The sequence below is a fragment of the Eptatretus burgeri genome, chromosome 1 (genome assembly GCF_056783735.1).
Source record: "Eptatretus burgeri isolate ZD-2024b chromosome 1, Ebu_testis_v1, whole genome shotgun sequence".
Lineage (NCBI taxonomy): Eukaryota > Metazoa > Chordata > Myxini > Myxiniformes > Myxinidae > Eptatretus > Eptatretus burgeri.
This window is the reverse complement of record NC_140961.1, coordinates 84825441-84837460: the sequence shown is the minus strand read 5'-3', so window position 1 is coordinate 84837460 and position 12020 is coordinate 84825441. Positions and strand designations below refer to the sequence as shown.

At 42.5% G+C, this 12020-nt stretch overlaps 1 protein-coding gene across 4 annotated transcripts in view; it reads right to left on the bottom strand.

Moving 5' to 3' along the window:
- Positions 1-12020, bottom strand: part of LOC147034886 (DENN domain-containing protein 2B-like) — a 187905-nt gene that overhangs the window by 76122 nt on the left and 99763 nt on the right. For all 4 annotated transcript variants that reach the window (XM_085890636.1, XM_085890626.1, XM_085890609.1 and 1 more), the window contains exons 3-5: positions 4661-4752; positions 2242-4143; positions 1538-1629 (exon numbers count right to left, since the gene is read on the bottom strand). In XM_085890636.1, the coding sequence (XP_085746762.1) occupies positions 1538-1629; positions 2242-4143; positions 4661-4752 (2086 nt within the window). The remainder of the gene's footprint in view (positions 1-1537; positions 1630-2241; positions 4144-4660; positions 4753-12020) is intronic.

Here is a 12020-nt window from a genome sequence, read left to right as displayed (position 1 = left end):
ACAATTATTTTTATGGTCTTTTGATTTTTGGGGGGGATTTCACAAGTATGCTCTGCATGACGTCTTTCATGTTTGTTTATTTTTTTGTTTGTATGTCTTTCGGCTACAGGTCACTTATTTTATTCTGATCTTACTGAAACTTCACCACCGAGTAGAAGCAATGACAAGCTGGAAGCCTCTTCTTTTTGAGGTCAATAGAACAAAATGCCGAAGGTCAAGGTCACATAAATCGTCAATTTTCAACCGATTCACTTGATATCTTTGTATAATGTATATAAAACTGAAAAACATGGATGAATTGTGGTTGAACCCTCGTTGAGGTGAAGTCTCAGTCGACCCCTGTGAGTACGTCTATTACTTATTATTGGACGTGGACTACGTCTATCAATTACCTCTATTGATGACGGGCTATGGAACATACATTTTAGACATGCAGACACTTAGACCCCTAAAACCTATTCGATCCCTTTACACCATTTTTAACCTTTGAACCTTTTAAAACCATTTATACCCTTTAAACCTTTTGACCCCTATACCCTAAAGACCCCTAAAACTCTCAAAGACCTCGAAGACTCCTAAGACCCGTTAGTTCCCAAAGACCCTGAAGATGCTTTAGACCCAAAAAATGCATAAGACCTTTTATGACCCCTAAAAACATTTAAGACCCCAAACTTAGACCCCAAAGTCCAATACCTCTGCCAGGTTAAAGATTTTACGTTTTGTATCCATTGATAGGCTGGATCTGCTGATCTGAACCATAATCTAATTGGCTTGTTCATGTCATCAAACCAACTCATCCACCAAGTTTTGTAATTATCCATCTACAACTTTTTGAGATATCATGCTGTCTATCGTTTTTAGCCCTTTCTCTCAATGGTTAAGAATCACTTTAAAAATTCTCGTATCCGGCTCCAGATCTGAATCTTCACCAAAGTCGAATCAATTTGTCCTTGTCACACACTGAGACAGTCCACCAAATTTTGTCAGATTCCGTCCACAAAATTTTGAAATATCCTGTTCACAGAGAGATAAACAGACAGACAGACAGACAGACAGGGGTGAAAACATAACCACCGTCCACCTTCCTTGGCAGAAGCAACAAAGGTGAATGAATACAATCTCTGGTCGGGATATGTCCTTGTCAAATAACTAATACATGTATGAACAAATAAATATAATATGTGTGATACATATAAGGCTCCTCCATGATCCTGTAAACAATAGATAAATAAAGTACAATGGATGGAGCTTTAACTTTAAGTAATAGAAGTAATGCAATGTAAATGTAATGTAAAGTAAAGTAAAGTGTAATGTAATGTAAAGTAATGGAAGTAATGATCTGGGAAATTATGTGATTGGTTTGATAAAAGTGCAGGTATTACTGCACTTCAGTGGACACTTAAAAGTTCCTGGTGTTCCAGATGATAACTGTCTGACGCAGACTGACACGAGCCTTCACAGACAATATTTGATTGTGTTGTCAAAATCATTAATGCCAGCATGGTTTATGTGAGGAATGGTACACATGCCACGTTACCAAGAATATCCTCGTAGATGTTTTCCTCTGATCCGCTGCCTCCAGACTCCGGCTGGGTACGATTTGGTAGATCCTCAAATTCAAAAGATCGTCTGGGGTGATGGGATTTAAGAATTCCATTTACAACATATCTTGGTTATGACAATCATAAGCAACAAAATTGACAACTCGCATTTAAGTTTCATTAACCAGGCACTCCTTACGACTCAAACTTGAACTCAAACAGACGGCTTTGGTTGACTAATTGTTTGTTTGGTTTTTTTGGAATGAAAGTCGTTTCTGAGCCTTTCAAGTGACCACAACCAGCCACAAATAATGGTCTATAAGCAGAACGGTGAAGCAGTTTTTCCTGGGGAGATGGCAGGTTCTAAAAGCCCTGAAAAGATTTACAATAAAAACGTAACTGGGTTCACAATGAACTCGAAACCGAATCTGCGAGCAATGCTTGCTGTCTCGATCAACTTAAAATGGCATAAAGTTATCCTCTACTCACACCGGAGATCGTAGTTACGTGATACTACATTTGCTTTTTTAGTGCCGATTAAACAAACAAAGGCAAAGAAAATGAGACAACCACACAAATAAAGTGCATATCACTAACTCTGACTGTGTACCTTCCCAACCCCTCTCTTTCTGCACGTAAGACATGTTAAAGCAGTTGTTGATAACCTGAGCTACAATGCTATGTAAAAGACAATACCAACCTGTGACTGCCATATCGACACCTCACAGGCCCCACGGAATTATTGCGGCAAAGTGCAGGGGCTGGCGTGCTCGGCAGGGGTGGTGGTGTCGCCGGGAGGACAAGTCGGTTGCTGTGAAATCGTCGGGAAGGCCGTTCAGCACGGCGTGCACCCGTTCGATACTGAAATGTCCGACGAGGCTTGGGTAGAGGATTTATGGTTGCAAGAGGACTGGAGGGGGATGGTGGACTTGGTGAACCAGGATCTGTGTAAATATTCTCCATGTCCAAAGGTCCAAGGCTATGTCCACTGGGGCTGTCAATGGTGCTGTAGTCTGTCTCACTCGCAGTCGTTTCCGAACTACCTCGTCGATGCTGTGCTTTTGGCACACGCAGCACTCGACTTTCACCGCTGTCTTGTGACCCCCGAGACTTTGACCCAAGACTGTCCATACTGTAGTACAAGCCTGGCATCTCAGGTACACCTTGATTAGGACTTGTTTTTGCAGCAGCTTCAAGTGCTTGCACACGCAGCAACACAGATGTCTCTTTACTGGAACGATGCTTAGTGCTCACTGCTGTGTGGGTTGGACTGGGCTTTGGCTCCTTGGAAGGACACGTTTCAGTATGGATAGGATAACCTTCGACCTCGAATGTGCTTTGCACGCAATTCTGGGCCCTACTGTCTGTGCTTGAAGGCCTATTCAACTGAATTCCCATGTTATAGTGATTGCCCTTGCCCTTTGAAGTTGTGATGCTTGAACCTTTATCCTCATGCTGCTGCAAGTTCTTATTGAGGGCCAAGCTAACACGTGCAAAGTTGTTTTCACGATTTGCCTCATTCCTGTTCCAGATGGCTGGTATGTTACAGCTGTCTTCAGATTCCAGAAAAATCTTCCTCTTCTGCTCTTTCTCCTCAATTTCTTCCTGAGAATCCATGCAAGGCCTTACAGTTGGGCTCCAGTTGTATGCATTCTTCTTGCATCTGCCTTTATCCAACATAATATTTTGACTTTGTGGCCCTTTTGCACTGTCATGACATTGATCTTTCTGGGCCTTGAAACTCGTGTGTTGCCTCATGACTCTCTCTTCACATAGGCCTACGCTGACCTGACCAATTGCATCTGGAGATTTCACACTCACTTCCTTCAATTCCTTTTTGCAAAACCTTGGGGGATTTTTAATCTCATTTTCACAATTAATTGGTGCTGCACTCTCTGATGCACTGTCATTTTTGCTACAAGCCAGAAAGTGTTGGCTCGCCTCTCTGAAACTCAAGGACACCCCCAATTGTTCTCGTGTGCTGTAGATCCTTGAACTGTGGCCCTGTGGATCTCCATTCCTGGTACAACTTCTTCCTGCTTCACAAATTTCAGCTTGCAATCTTCCACCCAGATCGTTGTCTCTGTTTGGTTGAAGAGGTCGGTTAGTTGGTGCCTGGTATCGGCTGCTAATATTTTTTTTCCACTCCAACATTCGACTTGTTCCACCGTCAACTTCAGGACCTCTTCCCCAAGTTGCCCCGGGTCCATCACCTGATCTTTCCTCCCATTGACTAATCTTCTGCCTTATACTAGCAGCCTTGCATCCAGAGCGCAGCCCAGTAATCCCTTCCTTTCCCTCTTTTTCCACTTCCACTGTGCTTCCACCATTTGAAATTCCACTGCATTGAGAGACTGAATGGATTGATTTTATAGGGATGACACCATCTTCGTTGGTCTCTTCTCCTCGATCCGCACATCGTTCCGATGTTCGGCCAATCGCAGCTGGGTAATTGTACCAATAAGGAGCCCCGCTCCGTACCCCAGCAGGTGTATCCAAGTTCTGTCGTCTCTTTTCATGACAGGAATCTTCATCCGCTACTTGTTTGGCTGATAATGTTTTCCCGAAAAGGTTCACGCTTGATGAAGGTCGAGAAAGTATCCTGCATCGAGAAAACAGAAATCACGTCAACCAACTTCACCAATGAAGCAATAAACAGACACAAACAGGGACATCACTGTATGGAGACCATAATGCCGATGTGTGTCTTCCTTGACAGTGATTTTGGTACATCAGTGTGTTGTTATCCTGCAAGCCACAGGCCACGCAGCTGCTGGTTGTTTCTTTGGATCAATCTCTCAATTTACATGCAAGTTTTGCCTCATCTCATATCCACTGTTCATCTACAACATATTGCCGGTTTGTAAAATCTCATACACATGTGTTTTATTGAGTTTTCCTGGAAATCTCAACACATGTGCATTCACACCACGCAATGGACAAAGTAGATGCAACGTACTATCCACATGCGCTTCAAATGTACCACTCGCGAAGTTGTTTTTATTCACCCACGCAAAAAAATATTAATTAAATAAAATTTCACATGCAAAAACAGCGTGCATGGTTTGGTAGTGCAATCATTTTTGCTCTCTCCCATATGCAATCTCAGCCAGGCATACCCATCTGGTCTCTCATAGCCTGCTTCATTCCTGCTATCATCCTTCGCTGCACTGTCCACTGTCATCATGTTGCAGCCTGGCAGCTGCCTTGCCTGTTAAAACACACAAACACACTTGTGAGCAGACTGGTGTACACTTGCACACCTTTGCAGTACAATGCTCAGCAATCTACTGAACAGCAAAATTTATCAGGAGGTGAAATTTTAGGAGCTTGGCAAGTACAGGAGCGAAAGTTCTTCTGGCGAAGTTGATCGTGAACCGTTGTCAAAGCACAGACATAATAAGTATTGATAGTGCACGTAATTTTCCATACGAGGCATATGTACTGACAAAATGTCAAAAAAAATTCACCCCTCCCCTCTCCATGCAGATACCTCCTCACTCGTCCTCATCTCTGCCCAGCACACCCCCTCCAACTACTTTCTATAATCTTCCCTTCACTGCTTTTCACTCTTTTCCCTTTAACAATTTAGCCTCATTACCCACCCCTACCCCCTCATTGCTCACTGAATAAAGCAACGTTGAGAGAGAACTCAGGTAAGTACAGTGAGAGTCTGAAATTGTGCGGAATGTGTTGTAACAAGCAACATATGTGCTGTAGTCGTCCGATCCCCAAGAGGATTAAAACACCAGACAGACTTAGAGACACTTCTGCCGGCCTGCGTCATCGGGAGATTGAGATCTCGGCGAGACAATACGATAGATGGTGCAAAGAAGAACTTCACGTTACCGCATGACGTGCGGCATTGATGGGAATAAAAATCCGCTTCTTCTGAAGACAGTCATAACATACAGATTACACACCTCATCATTATCCATCGGATCTCAAAGAAAGCTATACCACCAGCAAATGGTGGTTTTGGAACATTTCGCTTGGCAATAGGAGGAATGACCATTTGGCATTTTTACAAGCAAGCTAGGTCAAAAGTGTGCTCAATTCCAAAAGACTTGTTTGCAAGAATCAAAGAGGTGAAGGTCTATAAAATGCAAACACCAAGCAATGGCTTTCGCAGAAGTTGGGAAATTTATGAGACTACTGGATTCGGACAATGGTGACCTAGGTGAGAAATAGCTTTAGAATGCAGTAATTTTAAGGGAATGACTGGCCATAAAAGGAAAGAAACAAGAAACACTTAACGTTTAACTTTTCCAAAGTACAACTCAGACATCCTTCATCTGGAAATACAAGGAAACTAAGGAACAAGAGGAGGTCATTTGGCTCATCATGCCTACACCATTTCCCTATACCCAAGTGCCAACCCTTGGGTATAGGGAAATGGTATAGCTATAGTGATAAACATTGAGGAATGGTACCATCCTACAAAGCAATCAGGAATCATCAACGGCCTATGCGTGACTGGTTTCCCCAGTTTATACTTGCCCCATTGATGGTTGTTACCATGGAGACTGCAAGTCAAAAGAGGAATGCAAGAAAAAAAAATCCCTATTAAACATTACCAGTACTTCATTTGGTGAAATGGTATCTTGGATGCTCGACAGTGCACATGCGAGACAAGCATAACATAATGAGTGACAAAATATCACTGTAATGCAAGTTAATACATTATTTATTGGACCACCATACTGGAACCTTAAGAGTCTGCAATCTAAGAAGAGACCAGAAAAACATGGAAATAGACTCTACTGGCACTAATCTGGCCTTGCACACATACCTTCTCAACGATAGCCGTCCACAGCTCCAGGAGGCAAGACATGTTCATCCACCACTCCAAGTCATCGTAAATATCCTCCAGACCAAGCGTTTCGCTCAACTCCACTAAGATGTCTCAGTTCTCCCATGTCAGTGATATTTGGAGAATCACATTAGTCTCTGCAATCCTTCAAGGTGGCACCTCACAATTGTTTCCTGTTGTCTCCTATTCTTATCCATGTACAGTATGCATGTCAATCGCATTGTTCTTTTGGTGTAATGAGTTGGTGCAGAGGTGCTGGCAGGGTGGTCAAGAGGTATGCACACAAGATCCCACGGTGTCCTACACAAGGAGTAGGCAAGCTATCGTCGGCATCCTGGCCAATTCATCCAGACTCAGTGTTGTAAGAATAAGCATCCGCGACGAGTCTGGGAGGTGGGTGGTTCAAACCTCAGTTGATTCAAAAAACAAAAGCCTTTTTTTTTTGTATACATAGTTGAGGCTCGTGGAAGAGCTAGCACAATGAATGAATCAGGATGTAACAGACAAAAACAGAATGCAAAATGTGCATACATGGAGAAGGAAGCTTCAAGGAGGAAAAACTGGATTTGGGTGGGGTTAACAAGGGTAGAAAAGATCATGCTTTTGGATTGGGGACGATCTGAGATGGCGGTGAGCAACTAACAAAGAACAAAGAACTGGAGGGAAGAATGAGATTGTAGAGGATGTGGAAGTTAATTCTACAGGTGGGGGAATAAAGAGGAACAAATGAGTGGAGGTGAACAGTGATCCTGAATTTAGGTGGTTTCAACAGAAGGGGGTTGATGGTGGACCATATGTGCCCTGCAGAAACCTGGGGGGGGGGGGGGTGGGGCAAAGCACTGAAAGAGCAGAGGGTAAAAGACCAGAAAGGAGGTGGTAGAAGACAGAGAGATCATCATGTTTGTGATGGCAATGTGATAGGCCCATAGACTCCGCTTCATTGTGGGAGATTCCAATGATCTTGAAGGTCTTGGTTTCCACAGCGTCTAGCTGAGCAAGATATGAGGCAGGGGAGCCAGCCCAGATGGGAGAACAGTACTCCATCAAGCTGCGGATAAAGACCATGTTGGTGGATAGGAGTAAAGGTGTGCCAAGGAAGGACGTTAAACGATGGAGGATGCTCAGCCGGCACCTGGCTTTGGAGGCCACCTTTGAAATGTGCTTTGCCCAAGAAACATAATGGCTGATAGTGAGACGCAGGAGTTTGAATGACTGAACCTCCTCAAGAGGATTGTGAAGAAAGTATATGGGGATTGAATGAGTGGTGGGGAGGAAAGGGGGGTGGGGGGGTGCCAGACAATCCTTTTGGAAAGAGATAGTGAGATTGTGAGGTTTGTCAGGATTGAATGGCATTCTTTGTGTTTGACCATCCTATGATTTTTCGAAAGGTCTGAAGAGATGAAAAAGGCTGCTGCCTGCCTGTCCAAAGGATAAGGGATGTCACAGCAGAGGATGGAGTCATCAGCAAAGAGATAAAGAGGATTTTCTAGAGAAGCAGATAAATCATTTATTAAGATCAGGAATAGGACTGGGCCCTGAATGCTGCCTTGTGACACTCCAGCCATGACAGGGAGAGGAGAAGAAAGGATTCCGTTGAGTACCACATGTTGGCTACAAGGGTAGAGGAAGTCAGTAAGCCATGTATGGAGTTGGTATTGGATGCCATAGCCAGACAGTTTGGAGAGCAAGGCAGGATGCCAGAATGTATCAAAAGCATGAGATATATCCAGAGAAGCGGCCCTGAATGCATGTCTGACATTGAGGGCCTTCATTCTTTGTTGGAAGTTGACTGTTTTTAAATGGTACGCATGCTTCCTTGCTTAACGTCCAACATTTAAAGGATAAGAGTATGGATGATCTCCATAGGTTGGCATCCATGGGGAGGAGGAAATCCCTCCTTAGAAAATGCCTCACTTAGTGTGGTGAGAAAAGTGATGCCATTGTTGTGACGTCACTGGTGTCCCGAGTACCCTGGGAGATGATGGCACTTCTCCCAAGCTTAGTGGCTGTGTTTGTCTCGTCTCAAATTGTCTTGGATTGTGTCAGGTGTGCGAGTGTGTGCGTGCGTGCGTGCACTCACTCAAGCGGGTGCGGAGAAAACAAAGTTAAAAGCGAATAAAAGTGAAAAAGTGAGGATGGAATAAAGAAAAGGTAAGGGTTTAGGCTGACGTTCCACAACATGGCCAAGCATGGTTGTGGATACCTATTACTAGTAATAACAATAAATATTCCAAATTCTTACACTGACATGCAGGGGACATTGCTTCAGTGGAATAGTTACACTCCCAGGATAATGCAATGGGCATCGAGATGCTGCTTATGAAAGGATAGGTGGACATTGCTCTTTTGCTCATCCTATATATAACTGCTCCATGTCAACGGAATGTCAATGCACAAAGTTTCCACGATCCGTGATTCAACTTTTCAAGGGCCTCAATGGATTTATAGAGAAAAGAAATTAAATACCGAAATGTCATCATCTATCAGCAGCAAAGATGAACGGGTTTTAAAGTATTTTTTTTAGTTAATGACAATTCTTTTCAGTTCATATTGCACTTGTTCTCTGCATACCTGGATAGGACACGGTGAAATATATACATTTATTTTTTTTTTATTGTTGTACAAAGGACATTGAGGAAAACGTTGCTACATTGCAACTTTTTCTTTCTTCCTTCTCTATTTCTCTTTGAAGCCTGGTGTTGGCTTAGTGGTTAGGGTGGCGGCTTGGGATCCCAGGGTCCTGAGTTCAAGCCCCGTTGGCTGCTGAATTAACACCAGGGGGTTGACTCAGCCTGTCATCCTTCCGAGGTCGGCGAAATGAGTGCCAGTGTACTGGTCCCGGTGAATGCCCCGGTTAGAATAGGTGTACCATATCCCTGTGTATCGTAAGAGGCGACCAGGGTTGGCGTCAGGAAGGGCATCCGGCCATAAAAAAAAAACATTGCCTCAAGAAAAAGCCAAACCCCTGCACAGCAGGGAAAAATGGCTGTAAAAACGGTCATTTTTTTTTCTTCTCTATTTCTCTTTGGCTATTTAAAGCCCAGATATCTCACTCTCTGGACCTTAAAACTCTCCTGTGACAACCTGTCACTCTTGATTGCATAAATAAAATAAATCAGCCAGCTGCACTTGAGAGATATTTTCATGACTTGCGCAAGACTAAAACGTCCCTCATTCCCCTAAAAGCCGTGGACCGATGGGATTCTGCCTGTTCCTTCAACAGCAGCTCTCTCCCCATCCTCCAAGCCTCACATTTTCTTCCACACACTAATGGCATGACCAGCCTCTTAATCCACAGGAAAAAACAGCATTGGACGTCAGTCATGTCTTGGTTGATTTTTCAAGGTCACACAATGAACAGAACGTGACACAGATGGTTGTGGTTCGACTTGACGTGAGCAGTGGATTCAGACGAAAGTCGAGATCGATTTAGTTGTGGCCACAAAGCATGCTCTGCGAGTTGCTCCGCCTCCCCTCAAGAGATTATACATTTGTACTACCATCACCACCAGCTGTGATGAAACCACAAGCCAACCACCCTGCTTTCATTTAACCCGCCATTTGGCCAGCCACGATGCAAGGAATTAAATAAAGGCAGTGGCCACAGGGAAGAAGAAAACGTGATTATACCCATGGCACAAGGGAGGAAATTAAATAACTCAGAGCATGCAAAGAAGAACAAGACAATCACAGGGCTGAAAGGGAGACAGGGGTCTCACTGTCCAACCGATATTGGCAGCACAAACTTGGGACATTACAGGACATCTTATTGTAACATTGACTAAGAAATACATTTCGTTTATTCCAATGATAGTCAACTTTCAGGTAAATTGATCAAATTATTCATGATAACATTCATTTGTTCCTTATAGTAAATTAACAGCCTTTATAAATGCATGTGAAACCAGAGAGTTGGTGTCAAAGCCACCCAATGCTCGCCTGTTTATACATTTATCGTTTTTAAAAGACCAGTCTAATAATTAATATTTTTTATAACGCATTGCAGTGAAGTCTGATCCAAATAATTTTAAAGCAATATATATATATATATATATATATATATATATATATATATATATATATATATATATATATATATATATATATATATATATATATTATATATATATATATATATATATATATATTCTTGTAATCAGTAACAAGAGCACAAGTGAGCACAATATACGCCCGAACAACAAGGTATATACAGAATTGTGCTACGACATGGAAAACAGCATCCTGGTTGCCATGGCAACCACTTTAGATGACGATCGCATGTCACAACACACCGTCTCCACAGTCTGTACCTATGTACCAAATATGAAACGTGAAAGTTGAAAAATTTGGGAGTTACAGTGCGGACAGGAACGGATGGAAAACAGCATCCTGGTTGCCATGGCAACCACTTTAGATGACGAACGTATGTCGCGACACACCGTCTCCAAAGTCTGTACCTATGTACCAAATATGAAACATGAAAGTTGAAAACTTTGGGAGTTAGAGTGCGGACAGGAACGGATGGAAAACAGCATCCTGGATGCCATGGCACCACTTTAGATGATGAGCGTATGTCATGACACACCGTCTCCACAGTCTGTATCTATGTCCCAAATATGAAACGTGAAAGTTGAAAACTTTGGGAGTTAGAGTGCGGACAGGAATGGATGGAAAACAGAATCCTGGTTGCCATGGCAACCAATTTAGATGACAAACGTATGTCACAACACACCGTGTCCACAGTCTGTACCTATGTACCAAATATGAATCGTGAAAGTTGAAAACTTTGGGAGTTAGAGTGTGGACAGGAACGGATGGAAAACAGCATCCTGGTTGTCATGACAACCACTTTAGATGACGAATGTATGTCACAACACACCGGCTCCACAGTCTGCACCTATGCACCAAATATGAAACGTGAAAGTTGAAAACTTTGGGAGTTAGAGTGCGGACAGGAACGGACGGACGGATGGAAGGACGGTATCATATTAAACGCCCCGATGATATATATATATATATATATATATATATATATATATATATATATATATATATATATATATATATATATTGGGTGTATAAAAAAAGTGTGGTAGATAAAAACATTAGAAAGGAAAAAATAACTTGCACCAAAATTTTTAACATTTTCACGCTGACGCTCATGCTGAGGCTCACGCCGGGGGTATCGCTATAGCACTCTGTTCTTCGAACAGGCGAGCTAACAAATAGCTCAAGTAAACTAGAAAGTTCATAGAACACCTTATCCTGCAGGAGCATTGTTCAAGCATACAGTGAAACTTTAAATATCACGGAAGTTACCTTCCTGGCAAATGACACCGATATTCAAAACCGTTATAATTAAAACCAATTTTGTATGGTAATAAGGGGGTTACGTTCCTGAGCTTCAAGAAAATATAAGGGAAGGTGGGCGACAGCCAGAAATAAACACATCACAATTGAAATAAATGTGGAAAATAAATATAAATCAGCTTTAAAATGAAGTCCCCTGCGGCGTTGAAGCAGATTAAACATTCAAAGGCAGACAAAATGCGGCTCCTCCATTTTATAATTGGACTTAAGCCACCATCCATTATATATACTAGTACGTGCCCGTAAAAAAATAAATAAATAATAATAATAAATAAATAAATAAATAAACCACACAG